This window comes from Fulmarus glacialis, unplaced genomic scaffold, assembly GCF_000690835.1.
Source record: "Fulmarus glacialis isolate BGI_N327 unplaced genomic scaffold, ASM69083v1 scaffold23900, whole genome shotgun sequence".
NCBI lineage: Eukaryota > Metazoa > Chordata > Aves > Procellariiformes > Procellariidae > Fulmarus > Fulmarus glacialis.
This window is the reverse complement of record NW_009186123.1, coordinates 683-14,345: the sequence shown is the minus strand read 5'-3', so window position 1 is coordinate 14,345 and position 13,663 is coordinate 683. Positions and strand designations below refer to the sequence as shown.

At 54.2% G+C, this 13,663-nt stretch overlaps 1 protein-coding gene across 1 annotated transcript in view; it reads left to right on the top strand.

The window, feature by feature from the left end:
- Nucleotides 1-13,663, top strand: part of GPR156 (G protein-coupled receptor 156) — a gene marked incomplete at its 3' end in the record, with an annotated part of 17,117 nt that overhangs the window by 2,778 nt on the left and 676 nt on the right. Inside the window, exons 4-11 of the mRNA XM_009586893.1 lie at nucleotides 2,239-2,297; nucleotides 2,747-2,883; nucleotides 5,257-5,392; nucleotides 6,255-6,365; nucleotides 7,388-7,513; nucleotides 8,064-8,159; nucleotides 11,156-11,392; nucleotides 13,243-13,401. Coding sequence (XP_009585188.1) covers nucleotides 2,239-2,297; nucleotides 2,747-2,883; nucleotides 5,257-5,392; nucleotides 6,255-6,365; nucleotides 7,388-7,513; nucleotides 8,064-8,159; nucleotides 11,156-11,392; nucleotides 13,243-13,401 — 1,061 coding nt within the window. The remainder of the gene's footprint in view (nucleotides 1-2,238; nucleotides 2,298-2,746; nucleotides 2,884-5,256; nucleotides 5,393-6,254; nucleotides 6,366-7,387; nucleotides 7,514-8,063; nucleotides 8,160-11,155; nucleotides 11,393-13,242; nucleotides 13,402-13,663) is intronic.

The window sequence follows — 13,663 nt, the reverse complement described above, 5'->3', positions numbered from 1 at the left end:
GGTACGTACGGAGGCGGGGGAGTGTTCTGGGGCATGAGGTTTGCTCCGCAGAAGTGGATTTGGGTGGAGGGATGGAGAGGGGGACACAGGGGCGCAGCCACCAAGCAATCCCGGTCGAGCCAGAGGCTGCAATCCCGGTCCAGCCAGAGGCTGCGTGCTGTCACCTCCTGGGATGGCCTCCAAGACAAGCCCTGCCTAGATGACACCCAGCAGTTAGGCAGAAGGTGAGGAAGCAGCCACGACAGCCAAGTCGTGTCAAGCAGCCCTCCCATGTGTCGTCTGCTTAGGAGTGGCCTGGGATGGCCTCCTCTGTCCTTGACCTTTCCCATCCCCTGGAACTTCAAAGTGCTTTTCAAATATGAGTAGAGCAGGATTTAATTAAAAGTCATCATCTATAATAACTGGTAACCCCCCCCCACCACTAAGCCAGTAGAAATGACACCGGGATGCAGTTAGTTGCAGTTGGCTCTGCATGATGGATGGACCAGCTGGATGGACCAGCGAGGCTTGGCCCACTCAGCTCTCCACCACGTCCTGCACGACCACGGGCCTTTAATTAGAAGACTGTAAGCTGCTTGGCTCCTCTGGCTCTGGCAGCAGCCTTACAATTAATATTCCCCCTGCTAGGGCCAGGGTTTACTCCGCTCAGTGGCAAATGAAGCGCTCCATCAACTTCAAGTAGCATCAACATCCAGGGAAACAGCAGTCGGGGTGGGGGGACGTGTGTTGGGAAAGCAAAGGTGGAGATCACAGGGGTGTTTCTGATCTCTGGGTGGTTGCTGGGAAGAGGGTGCAGTAACGCTTTCGGCAGCAGCCAGAGGTGGAAAGATACTGCTGGTGGATGCAGCTGGGAGTGAAGCGTGGGGGCCCCGGGATGCTGAGTCCGCCCTGCTCACCTTACTGGCAAAAGCCAGGTGTTACCCTCGGGCTTGACCAGGCAGGCCGCAGCAATAGGATGGCGTTACAGCCTCGTATCGGCCCCCACCAGCCCCATCAGCCCCTCTGAGCTCCAGGCGGGTGGGAAGAGATGGCTCTGATTCGTGCCGAATGATGAGGTTTTTGCACAGCGAGTCCTGATGTAAGGGGAGAGGGACCAACCTGGCTGACCATTTCCATCATCTGGGGCGGTCTTCTTTTCCCAGAGAGCCAAAAGACCCCCCAGGGGATGGGGAGAGAGAAGAGGAGGTGGGGAGCAGTTTGCAGGAGGGAGATGAATATCTCTCCAGGGATCCCTCCACGCTGCTGCAAAGCGGGGCTGAGCTGTGCGTGCAGCTGTATCCCAGCATAACGCAGCAGCAGCAGCAGCAGCAGCACGGGCTCTCGGCTGGCTGTCTCTCCCAGCCGGGGGTTTGCCTTACCCAGCAGCCCTGCGACCGGTGTGGCACCAGCACGTGAGCTGCCAGGAGCCTGCGGATCAGCTGTGCTGGCGTGGCGGTGACACGTTTTTGTTTTAAGAATTACGTGTTAATTCTCCAAGCTGTGCCTTGTTCTTGCTCACCCAGAGGAGATGAAGCCCAGCTGGGGAAGAGGGAGACGAGGCATTGGCTCGAAACTATGCCTTACTTCTCCCTGCAGATTTATTTCTAGCAAGGCTGGAAGCAGAAACAGCTCAGACCTTGAAGGAAGAATTGGGAGTTTGGGGCAGTGGCAGCTGTCGGGAAAATAGTCTTCTGCCGTAGAAATTGCGTGGAGGTGAACTGGAATACCTGAGAAAGGACTTAGCACCAGAGAAGTTAGTGAGGAGGCGTGTGATCCCAGCTCAGTCCCTGTCCTCCTCCTTCCCCTTAAAGGGGATGCACCAGCAGTTAAGTAAAAGTAATGCTTTTTTTAAAAGAAAAAAAAAAAAATGTCAGTAACATGCACACGTAGTATGTGTGAACGAACCCACACATGCACAGCCTGTTAAAAATGCTGGAGTATTTTAGATCTGCAGTGGAAGTAGGTTTCTTGTTTCACGTAGGATCATTTTATCCATCCTATGTTAACAGGGAGATAGCAGGGAATATTTTTAAATGGAAATTTAAAATATAAGGTTGCTTCTGTGCAAGGAGAGTGGTGCCTCCATCATACCCGCTTTGGGAGTGTCCCTCAAAAGCCAGTTCTCAGCTGATGTCTACCTAGGACCAAGTTAGTTTCCAGCCAGCTGGGAGACGGGTGGAGCCCAGCTCGGTGTGTCACCGCGTAACGTGTCTGAAAAACGCTGTCCCACTCCCTTTTCTGTGTTTTCTGCACTGACAGCTCTGCTGCTGGCTCCCAGTCACGCCAGCCAGCCGGTTGGTTATCTGCTGCGTGTAGGGGTAAGGGAGGGAGCCAAGGATGCACTACCCAACTTTCCAAAGAAGCGTGCTACAAACTGGGGTACCACGAGGTCTTTCTCTAGAGGTTTCTTTCCAGAGAAGGATAGTGGGGAGCTGTCGCCCATTTTCCCCTCTCCCACGGGCAGGGCTGCCTGAGGTTTATGAGTCACTTGTAGGGCTTCGTTACGTATTTGGCTAGTTGGCCGTAAAAAGAGGGCTCCTGTACTGCCCTCTCTTCCTGTGCCCTCAGCACGTGGCAGAGTATGTGTCCTGTCTACACACGTCTCCTTAGCCCTGCCAGCGGGTCTTGGTCTAGTGCCAGGGTGTCTGCTCACGAGGAGGGGTTTGGGAGATGTGGTTTTGAGTCCTTTCTGGCTGAGCGGGGGCACCCCTGGGAGTGACCACGCCAGCAACGTCCTCTTCCTCCTCATCCCTTTTGCCTCCCCCAGACATCTTCTGACCACAGTGGGAAGAGCTCCCCGTCCTTCTCTGCTGCTCTCCTGGGAGTTGTGTGGACATTCCTGACCGGAGGAGTCCTACTAGCGCTCTTCTTTCTTGTCTTCACAATTCGCTTCAGGAAAAACAGGTAAGGGCTTCCCTCTTCTGCCGTGAGAGCTCCCCTGCGCTGGGGCATCGGGGTCGGGCTCCTTCAGGGCCAGGCTCTGAGCTGATGCCTGGCTAAGGATCAGGAGGGTACAAGCCTGAAGGAGCAGCATGGCGCAAGCAAGGGCAATGCCAGGGGTATTGCAGCTTTCTCCATCACACCTAGTGTTGATCACTGGTGGAGACAGTCCTGCTTGGACTGCTCCCTTCCTCCCCAAGTCAGGCAGCTGTGAACAAGACAGAGCATGGATGCCCGCCAGCGTAGCACAGGCAGTAGTACATGGTCTCGTCCCGCAGGTGCTATTCAATAAAACCATCAACAGGAGTGAGCAGAAAGAGAGCTGGTCTCCTTCTCCACTCCCCAGTCTTGAGAACATCACTTTGAGCAGCATAGCTCCATGAGCGAAGCCTTCGTGCACTCCACAGTGCACACATATCCTTCCTGCTGTTGGGCCACTCGTAGTTTGAAGATATTGCTAACCTTTTTTGATCTTGGTGGTTGTCCGTATTGGTGGGGAACGTGATCTCCATTGGTGAGAGAAACTGGTGGTGAAGTGCAGGCTTTCCTGGTGCTGTTCAGTCTGCACAAAGGATGTAAAAAGTCCTGCTTCCCTGAATGCAGCATAAATCAAGCAAAAGGCTCAGTGATTCCTTCTAGCTCAAACTGTCTTGGGCAGCGCTTAACTTTCCTCAGCAATTCTGAATGTCTCACCTGCCTCCTTGCCACCTTCTCCTCAGCTTCATTGGTCCATTGGTCTCTCAACTGCTTCCCCCATAGAGATATAGCCCTCTCCCAAGCTTCACCTGGCAAAGCCTTTTGTGCTCCATGTGCCGTTGTTTTGTAGAGAGGCGCATCTGTGCGCAGCCCGGGCTGCTGCTGTTCCAGTGCTCTGGCTGTGTTAACTTAATGCTCCTCATCACTGCCGTACAGTCAGGAGGGTCCTGCTCATCACCGCCGTAGAGTCAGGGTTTATCTTGAGCCCTGTGCCTGCTGCGGTGCAGGAGCTGCATGACCTGCAACCTGGTCTCAAGCACTTGATTTACTGAAGCAGAGTGGTGTTGAATTCGGTGGCCATCTTAATTGATTACCAAATTATTTAGGCCCCTGAAGATAGAGCGAAGCTGTAACGAATGTGCGTTATTTGTTTGCACTGCAGCAAATAAATACGGGTCTGAATCTGGGAGGGCAAAGGAGACCTTTTCAGCGTGCTGCTGGGAGGGTGAGCTGATGAATATCTTTCCCCAGGGGCTGAGGCATGGCGGGGAAGGTAGGGAGGGAGAGAGCCAGGTTGAATTCCAGGCTCTGCGTCTGCAAGGCGGCAAGCCAGGAAGGAGCTCAAGGGTAGAGAAATGCAATGACTTAGCAGCAGGTCAAAGGGACGGAGCTACACGGGGGGATGGCTTTCGTTTGATGGGCTTGCTGGAGAAGGGTGACAGGTCGGGAGAGATCGGTGGGTCGATTCTCCCCTCCCTGAATACAGTTACAGGAGTATGAGTGATGGGGTGAAATTACAGAGGGGAAGCTGTAACCTGAACGTTGCTGGCAGCTTCCTGAAGTTGAGACTGTGCTGAGGGTGGAGGTATCTCCTCAAAGGAAGGAGCAGTGGGAAGAGCCTGTTCCTGGAGGCATTTGTAGCTGCTGTGCCCAAAACTTACTGCTGGGGACAGTCACCCTGGGATGCGTTGGTGAGGTTTTCCACTTCTGCCCCTTTACAGCAGAGGACAGCGGAGGAAGATATTGGCCTTGAACCTGGGGGGCTGAGCTGGGTGCTGTGCTGTGTGCCACCTGCGTGACCGTGGGGCATTGCTTCCCCTGGCTCTGTCCCGCTGCGGGGATGTGTGGCCCCAGCACGTGCTGGCACCGCTGCACAGCTTTGCGTGCCTGGCACGGGCACTGGTAGCAGAGAGACCCGGCTGTGGTGACCCTGTCTGCTTTGCTGCTAAGAGCCCATGGCTTCCCACAGCTTTGTCTATAAAGACGCTGGCTGAAGCTGCCTCAGGGATGCTTTTCTGTGCTGCAGATCCATGCAGGGAGTAGAGGTGCCATGGGGCAAGCCTGCTACCCACCCGTTTTGAAGAGAAGGGATCTTGCTGTCCCACAGGAGTGTCAGGGTAGGGCAAAACGAATACTTTAAGGATAGTGAAGCACTCCAGCAATACAGGGGAGAGGATGGGGTATGCACCATGGAACAGTGGCTGAGCTTTTGGAGGAGCTGTGAACAGCAGGGGCTGGGGGGGGACAGTGTGTCAGCATTCCTTATGGCTATCATCATCCCTGTAAGGGGACCTTGCCCCTGTGCTGCCAGGTCATGACGCTCAGTAACTGTCACCGCCTTCCCTGCTTTGTTTCCTGGAGGATCGTGAAGATGTCCAGCCCTAATCTGAACATTGTGACCCTGCTGGGCAGTGGCTTGACTTACACTAGTGCTTACCTCTTTGGGATTCAGGAGCAGAGCCTGCCGTCCGGAGACTGGGTGGAAAAGCTTATTCAGGTGAGCAGGGAGTTTGCTGGGACGGGTGCCTTCACACGTGCACACGTGTGCATATACATGCATGTTTGTACGTGCTCTCTCTTAGCTGCAGCCTGTCACCACCTCGCTGCTGGGCGCATTCGGCCAGGCTGTGGTTTCCACATACACAAAACGCAACCAGACGCTTTCCATCTGAATGGCCTTCGCTGTTTGTGCAGACCACAGCCAGAGCAGTCCCCGGGGGAGAGCGGTCCCCACAGGCAGGCAGGCTGCTCAGCTTGTAAAAGTGCAGCAGGGAGAGGGGAGCCTGAAGGGAGATGGGATCCTCCGCACAGCCGCTGCCCGATGTGGCACAGGTGCCACAAGGTTGCAGGCGAGTTTTTTGGCTGCAGAGCAGATCATCATCAAAACGCTGACCTGTGTGATGAACCCCCCGTGTCCTGACCTGGGGCAGCAGCCCTGCCAGACCGGGGACTGGGCACGCACCTGGGTGGCAGAGTGGGACGTGGGAGAGAGCGCAGCCTGCCGTCCTGCTCAGCCGCCAGGCTGAGGATAATTAACGGAGATGCCAGCGAGTGATTTATTGGTGCTGGGACCCTCTGTGCCCCTGCCGCTCGCAAGCTGCCTGCCTCTCCCTGCTCCTCTGACAGGGAGCCTGTCGGGGTAGGGAGGAAAAGGCAGGCAGCAGGCATGCCTGCAGAGGCATACACGCTTTTTAATTTATTTCGCCCTGCGGTCAGCTTTCTAGTATCCGCTATGACCCGTCAGAAGCCCATAGACACATCCCCACCCATCTTTATCGCATCCCTGGGCGGGGGGGCGCGGGGTGTCCCTGCGATCCCCGTGGCTGCCCCTTCAGCCCCCTCGCTCTGCCCCCCGGCAGGTGCGGCTCTGCCTGCTCTGCGTGGGGACCTCCCTGGTGTTCGGCCCCGTCGTGGGGAAAAGCTGGCGGCTCTACAAGGTGTTCACCCAGCGGGTGCCGGACAAGCGGGTGGTGAGTACACAGCACCCGGGGGGAGGCAGAGTCCCCAAGCGGGGTGAACACTAGCAAGTCCCAAACCGGTGCAGGATAGCAGATAAAACCGGCAGATGACAGGGACGGGTGCCACAATCGCAGGTCTGCTTTCACACCTAGCTGGGCACGGGCTCCTCATTTATTCCTGCGCAATGAGGCAGGAGCTTTTCCACTCTACAGGCAAGCGGGTGCCCTGCCAGGCTGCCTGTTCCCCAGCGGAGTCCCAGCCCCATTACCAAGCAAGGTCTTGTTCTCATTTTACATCGGACATGTGCCTTCGCTACGCGACACACCGGTGTTTGTGTCCAAGTCTGGGCTGATTGTTTTTGTGGGATGAAAATAAGCCAGGTATCCTCAAGGGCATCTGATGTAGGGCTGCCCCCAGATGCATCTGATCTCCTCTTGAAGGAAGGGAGGGAGCTCCTCTGCAGCACTGAAGGAAGGGGATACAGCAGCTGGGGGGGAAATGGGAGCCACCTATATAAATTTGTGCAAATAATGGTGCACTTACAGCTTTCAGCAGCCACTTTCCAACGGCAAAAAAAGTAGGTCTCAGAGGAAAGGTGAGACGAGAGGGTTTGCAGGGGAACCGGGTACCAGCAAGGACTCCCACTCCTGAGGCACCGGAATCTGTGTTAAACTTGCAAAATGATAATCCTACCAGCTTTTTCTTTTTGTTCACCCTTTTTGTCTCTGCTTGTGATATGGGCATAAGGGATGATGCTCTTGTTTTGGAAGAGCTGTTTTCTATCATAGCATTTACCAGCTAGCCCCACCATCGGGGAGGGTTTATACCTGGCCCCAAGCCCGATTAGGTCTCCAAGAGTTTGGGAGCTGGGGACGGAGATCAGATGTAGGTGAGCTGCTGGACTCCAGTCTGGGGGAAGTATTTAGGATAGACGTGTCCCTTGGAAGAAACAACCAGAAAGAGACCCGCGAGACAGAGGTTATCGGTGTCCGTTTGGCCCCCACGGTAATGCTTACTTCTTGCGTGTTTGCAGATTATCAAAGACCTCCAGTTGCTGGCGATGGTGGCAGCGTTGGTGCTGGCGGATGCCGTGTTGCTCTTGACGTGGGTATTCTCTGATCCGGTCCAGTGTTTCCGAAGCCTCAGCGTCTCACTGCGGGTAAAGGGATGAGGAGGGGCGGTGGAGTGTTGTGCCGTGTCCTGGCCGATCTCTGTGGACAAAGTTGGTGGGTGGTCAGGCGTTTGGAGGTGCTGTTTAAAAAAAATAGAAAGAAAAACAAGCCAGAAGGCCTTCTGGGCACTCCGGGTTGGGTTTATGTCTGGCCCATTTCAGAGATGAGGTTCCGCTGCAAAATTTCCAGGTCTGTGCACCCAAACCTGGCAAGGGATAGCTGGTTGCAGGGCTTTGGTTCGCCAGGCAGTGGGGTCTGGTGGATGATCTTCACCAGCCCGTGCAGGTCACCTGGGTGACACAGGAGAGGTCCATGGCATTCGCAGATGCTTTAGAGAAAGGTTTAACTGGCCCTCTTGGCAGCGGAGTGCCAAAATCTTCCTCCCTTTAACCCTCTGCCCCTGGCAGCACCAGCTTTGGCCTTTCCCTTTAGGAATTTACAGAGGAGACCTGCTCAAATGCGTAGACCTGTCTGCCCATCGGTCTGTGCCTGATCCCGGGCAGCAGCCTTCACTTCTGCCTTCCGCTTGCCTCCTAGGCGACAGAGAAAGGCATGACCTGCTCAGTGAGCCGGGTGCAGTCCTGTGCATCTCTTTATTCCGATCTTTGGCTCGTTCTCATTTTAGGGTTTAAGGTAGGTAACCTCTTTATTGATTCTTGCGTTGTATCTCGCCTCCTCCCAGTCTCGCAACCTAAACTGTTTAGCAGCATTCATAGTTTCGCTGGCCTCCCAAGCGACATGCCTATTGCAAATTCCAGCTACTCTGTTCATCTTGAAAGCCCTTCCGTCTCCAGTCCTTCCCATCTTGATGTTTTCTTGCATTCCCTTGTCAAAGCCATTAGCCACTTTTCCCCCGCCTCACCATCTCTTTTCCGTACACCATGCACATACTGTCTCTCTAGTTCTCTCCCTGCAACCCCCCACGCCTCGTCTATCTCCCTTCTTAAAACTCGTGTCTCGCTGTTTTCTAAAGCACACTTTTTCCATAAAGCCTCAGATGACCATCCACCACAGTGATGCACTTTGCAGCTCAGCCCGAGTCCTCTGACTCCAAATCAGGGAGGTGCTGATGACAAGTGCTTGGTGCCTACCCTTACAGGATGTGTATCAGCTTAATTATACCACTGAGGTACACTTTCACTGGTGTAGCTTTGCACGTTCTTATTTCAGAAGAGTTAGTTATACTGATGTAACTATGTAGGTATAATTATCGCTGTAATTATCTGTGGTCTCATGTGTCTCTGGGTTGGCAGAGGCTGGACGCATTTCAGAAAGCTGATGTTGATGAAGCTTGTGAGATCACAGCCTTTCTTTGGGAATGGCTCCATCTCTGCGTGCAGTACAGGCAGTTCCTTTCTGACTCACTGTAATATAGTACTCATTGACCATCTACCCAAAATCTTAGGAAAAAGAGCAGGAAGAGACCTCACGACACGGCCAACTCCTTCTCCCCCCTATTTTAAGGACATTAGTCTAGCCTGTCCTTAAAAGTCCTTTGGTGCTAGGGATTGCAGGCATTCCCTGGGCTTTCAGTGCTGTGTCTCCACTTCTGATTTTGTCTGTAGTTTGTATTAGGGTTTAGGCAGGTAATGCTTTTGCCTACAGCTCCTACAAACTGCTTTTTGGAATAAAACATCCCCATTACCAGTCCCAGGTACTCTTCGTTAGCGTTGCGTTGAACCTGACCCTGATCCTATCTACCTACTGGGGGTCATGGAGTTATTTCTTTAGTCGCTTCTCTGGAGTTAATCTGGTTTTACACTAATGTGAGAGTAGGCTCTATCCCTGCGTGTACGTAGCACTTCTTATCTTCCACGGCGTTAATGTGCTCAGCCCTTTGTGAAGCAGCTCAGTGTATTATCCTGGCTTCACTGGCACAGAGCAACGAACAGAAATGACTTGCCAAGGACATGCCTGGAATTAGGAGCAAAGTCCTCTGCTCAAGATTAAAACAAACTAACAAACAAACAAAAAACGTAGTCCTGTGCTTACTGAAAGTCCTAGTTTACCAGACGGCAGTGCTGCTGTCTGTGTCCCAGATAGACTATAGGAATTCTAAATGGGACTTTGGTGCTGGCTTTTTTCTTGCTCAGGGATTAGGAGTTGCCTTGCCTTTGGGCCATGTGTTTGGAGATGCCCCCAACATGGTTATGATCCAGTGCACATCCTACGAAGCAGGGTCGGGCATCAGCCTGGTTCCCAGCGAGGCAGGTCCCACTATTACAACCCCGCCCTTGAGAATTCATGGTGCTGTGAAGTTGGGAGTCTCACCAAAGACCATGGACATGAACCTCTCTTGCCTGTAAGAGTGTCTCTCCAGACCCCAACCCTGGCAGTGGCCTTCACGGTCATCAAGCAGCCACAGCATGGAGGCGTCCAGAAGGGTCTACAGAACATCTGCACCACAGGTCACAAAGCACTTCTTGATGCCCAAATAACAATTTAATGCCTCTTAGTAAAAGGCTGACCGTTGCACTTACTGGGTAGCACGGGAATAATGTAGGAGTCGTGTTCCTAGAATTCTGAGTCCTTGTAGGAGCAGGGACTGTGTTAGATGGTATTTCCAAATGATCCTGAAGACAGACCATGCGCCGTGCTACAAAGGTGGGCAAAAAATACTTGGTGTTTCTTGCCAGCGTGCCCTAGGGAAGAAGGGATTCAGCCTGCTGGGTAGTTTAATCCTGAGCACACTGGAAAGATGCGCGCGTGGAACACTTGAGGGGCAGCGCGGTGAGGAAGCCTGCTCTGAAACAACCGACCTGCTCCAGGGAGGGAGGGCCTCTGTGTGCAGAGCACTTCTCTAGCCCCTTTCCCTGCTGCTAGAGTCAGGCAGGAAGCGGCGAAGGGAAGGGAGAAGAATTGCACCCGGTAGTTTCCTGGATTTCTATTTAAAGAGGCACCAAGTACCTCCTCTTCCCTCCAGTCTAAACCTCCGCTTCTTCTGCCATGCTCTTTCCTTCTGAATGTCCTTCTGAATCTCCCTCCTGCTCCTTCAGAGGTATGTCATTGCTCCTTGATGCTAGAGTCAGGCAGGAAGCGGCGAAGGGAAGGGAGAAGAATTGCACCCGGTAGTTTCCTGGATTTCTATTTAAAGAGGCACCAAGTACCTCCTCTTCCCTCCAGTCTAAACCTCCGCTTCTTCTGCCATGCTCTTTCCTTCTGAATGTCCTTCTGAATCTCCCTCCTGCTCCTTCAGAGGTATGTCATTGCTCCTTGATGGCCCCCCGCCGCTGCATCCCCGCAGGGACCTCCGTTTCTTGTCTGTCTGTCTTTGCTGCTCCCACTCCAGGCTGCCCAAGGGGAGATTTTCATGCCTCTCCCGGCTGTGCCCTGCATCGCCTGCCGACCTGTCCCTCAGCTCCTCGCGCCCCTCGGTCGGGACCCCCATAGCCCGCCAGCGCCTTCGTTCCTGCCTTCCCTCCCCAGCCCCACTTCTGACCTGCAGCAGCGTGCCGGGCGTTTGCTGCGGCGTCACCACCGCACGCTGAAGGTCTGCATTATAGATCAAAGAGCATTAATTAGGATTGCGCTGAGTGTATCTGAGCTCACCGGGCTTGGTACGAGGTGGGGGTTGACACCGTCAGGCTGTAATTTTCCACACTCTGGAAACCTCTTTTTTCTGCTTCCAGAGTATCCTCTTGCTGTATGGGACCTACTTGGCCGGTCTGACCGACAACGTCAGCTCCCCACCAGTCAACCAGTCCTTGACGCTCATCGTCGGGGTCAACCTCGTTTTCCTGGCTGCCAGCACTGTCTGCCTAGTTCACCGTTTCTTCCGCGCTTGGCACAACTTGCTGTTTGGTTTTACCTCTGGAGGCATCTTTGTATGTACAACCACGATCAACTGCTTCATCTTTGTGCCACAGGTATGCTGCCACCTCTGTCCTGCCACCTGGCTGGAAACAGGCACATTTTCGGAGTTTAGCAACAGCAGCCATGTGGGCCAAAGCACTTATTTTCCTGCTTCTTTCCCCAAATGTTCGGGCTCACCTGCACAGCTCATCCTCCAAGCCCCAATGGCTCTGTTTCCCCAAGCAAGTCCCGGGAGTCTCCAAGGAGTGCAGGCGCGTTGCAGAGCTGTGGCTCGGAAACCCTCCTGCAAGAGCGTGCTGTGGGTGGCAGCCACACAGAGGGCGTGTGTGGAGGCGAGGCGGCTGCTGCCCTCCTCCTCCTCCTCCACGTGGGTGGTGGGATCGGTCCTTCATGCTGTTGTCCTCTCCCATACCCCACATGCCTGCTCCCATCAAGGGTTTCTGCCCACGGCAGGGATGGAGGTGGGCTCCAGCAATGCAGATGGCCTCACCAGGCTTAGAGGCTTCGTGGCTGCCGGCGGTCCCCAGGGGAGGCTGTCCTCCTCTGCACTCTCGGAGGAGGAAGCTGGGCTTTGCCGCAAGCGAGGGGGAGGATGCGGAGATGTTTTGAGGAAGCCTTTTGTGGCAAGGTGAGGCTCTTCTGCTTCCCGTATCCTCCAGGAGCAGCCTGGTGTGCCTGGCCACAATGTTAGTGGGAAAAATGCTCCCATTGTTACAGGGAGAGGAAACAGTTGTTTACTCAGTGTTATGTTTGGAGGGATGTTTGGGCTCAAGGAAATGAGGTGAGAAAGGGAGGAAGAGGTGAAGCTGAAGAAAGAGCAGATCTGTGCAAAAGAGGGCTCGGGGGATCTCACCAATGTACATAAATACCTACAGAGGCGGAGTAGGGAGGGGGCAGCCAGGCCCTTCTCAGTGGTGTCCACTGACAGGACAGGGGACAATGGGCACAAACTGAAACACAGGAAATTCTCTGTAAACAACCATCAGAAAAAGGGTTGGTTTTTTTTCTGTGAAAGTTGTAAAGCAGTGGAGCAGGTTGCCCGGAAAGCTTGTGGAGTTTCCATGCTTGGAGATATTCAAGACCCAGCTGGACACGGTCCTGGGCAGCCTGCTCCAGCTCACCTTGCGTGAGTAGGGTGGTTGGACTAGATGATCTCCAGAGGTTCCTTCCTACCTTTGTCGATGCAGTATAACTGCAGAGTCCCAACTCACTAGATGACCATGGGAGCAGGATCCAAACCTCCTCTGACAAGCACCAAGCCTGCTGGCGATGCTCTGCCAAGCGCGAGGTCTCTCGGAGTGCGGGCGGAGGAGCTGATGTACTTGCACTCTGCCTGTGCCATTTTTTCTGTGGTAGCCTGGGGGCCTTGAACATTTTATTTAACTTGGATCTTTTAATTCATCAACTTGTTTTTCCTAATGGGCTTGCTCTTCTATTGCTCATCTGAGATCGATGAGCAGCTGGAGCTGGTCTGCGCAAGGCTTCCACAAAGACACTAAATGAGAAAACGGATACTAAGCGTTGCTCTTTTTCAGCTTGTCACCAGTGACTCGGGGATAAGGAGGCATGCGTGACACTGTCTTTGTCTGTCACGGAGTCAGGGAGGGGGGAGAAGAGGGAGGGGGCTTTTACAGCACGCTTAGAGGTTGCAGCGCAGGCAGGCACCGACCCTCTCTGCGTTAAAAGCTGGAGCCGGGGCCGGGGTAGGGCTCAGATGGGTGGGAGGCTCCAAGTGACACCGCAGCCCCTCACCCAGCCGTCTCTTGCCACCCATCTCTGCTCCTCCGTCACACCCTGCCTTTGTCTCCCCCTCTCCGTCCCTTTGTCTCCTTCGCGCTGGAGCTGCGCCTGCCTCCCCCCGCGTCGGCGTACCGCGCCGATAACGCCCTCTTCTACTCCCCAGCTCAAGCAGTGGAAAGCCTTTGAAGAAGAAAGCCAAACCGTGAGCCACATGGCAAAATATTTCACCAGCCCGAGCAGGAGCTGCCGCTCGGTGTACAGCGAGGAGCAGCTCTACCAGCTGATAGGGGAGAAAAACTCCATGAAGCGGCTGCTTACCGAGGTACGGGGCTCTGCTGGCTCCCCTCGGCCGTGCCGGCTGCTCCCCTTCCCTTTTGTGGGGTGAAGGTTTTGGGTGAAGGAAGGTGGGGAGCTCTTCCTTACGCCCCGGCCCACACTGGCGCTCCCCCTCCGGCCTCTTCCCTCCTAAGGGGAAGAGCTGCTTTCTTTTGTCACATCACTTTGCACCCCAAAGCGCCAAAATTTAGGCATAATCTAGAGGGTTTCAAAAAAACATGTAGGGAGAAGAGCAGGAGAGCCTGGTT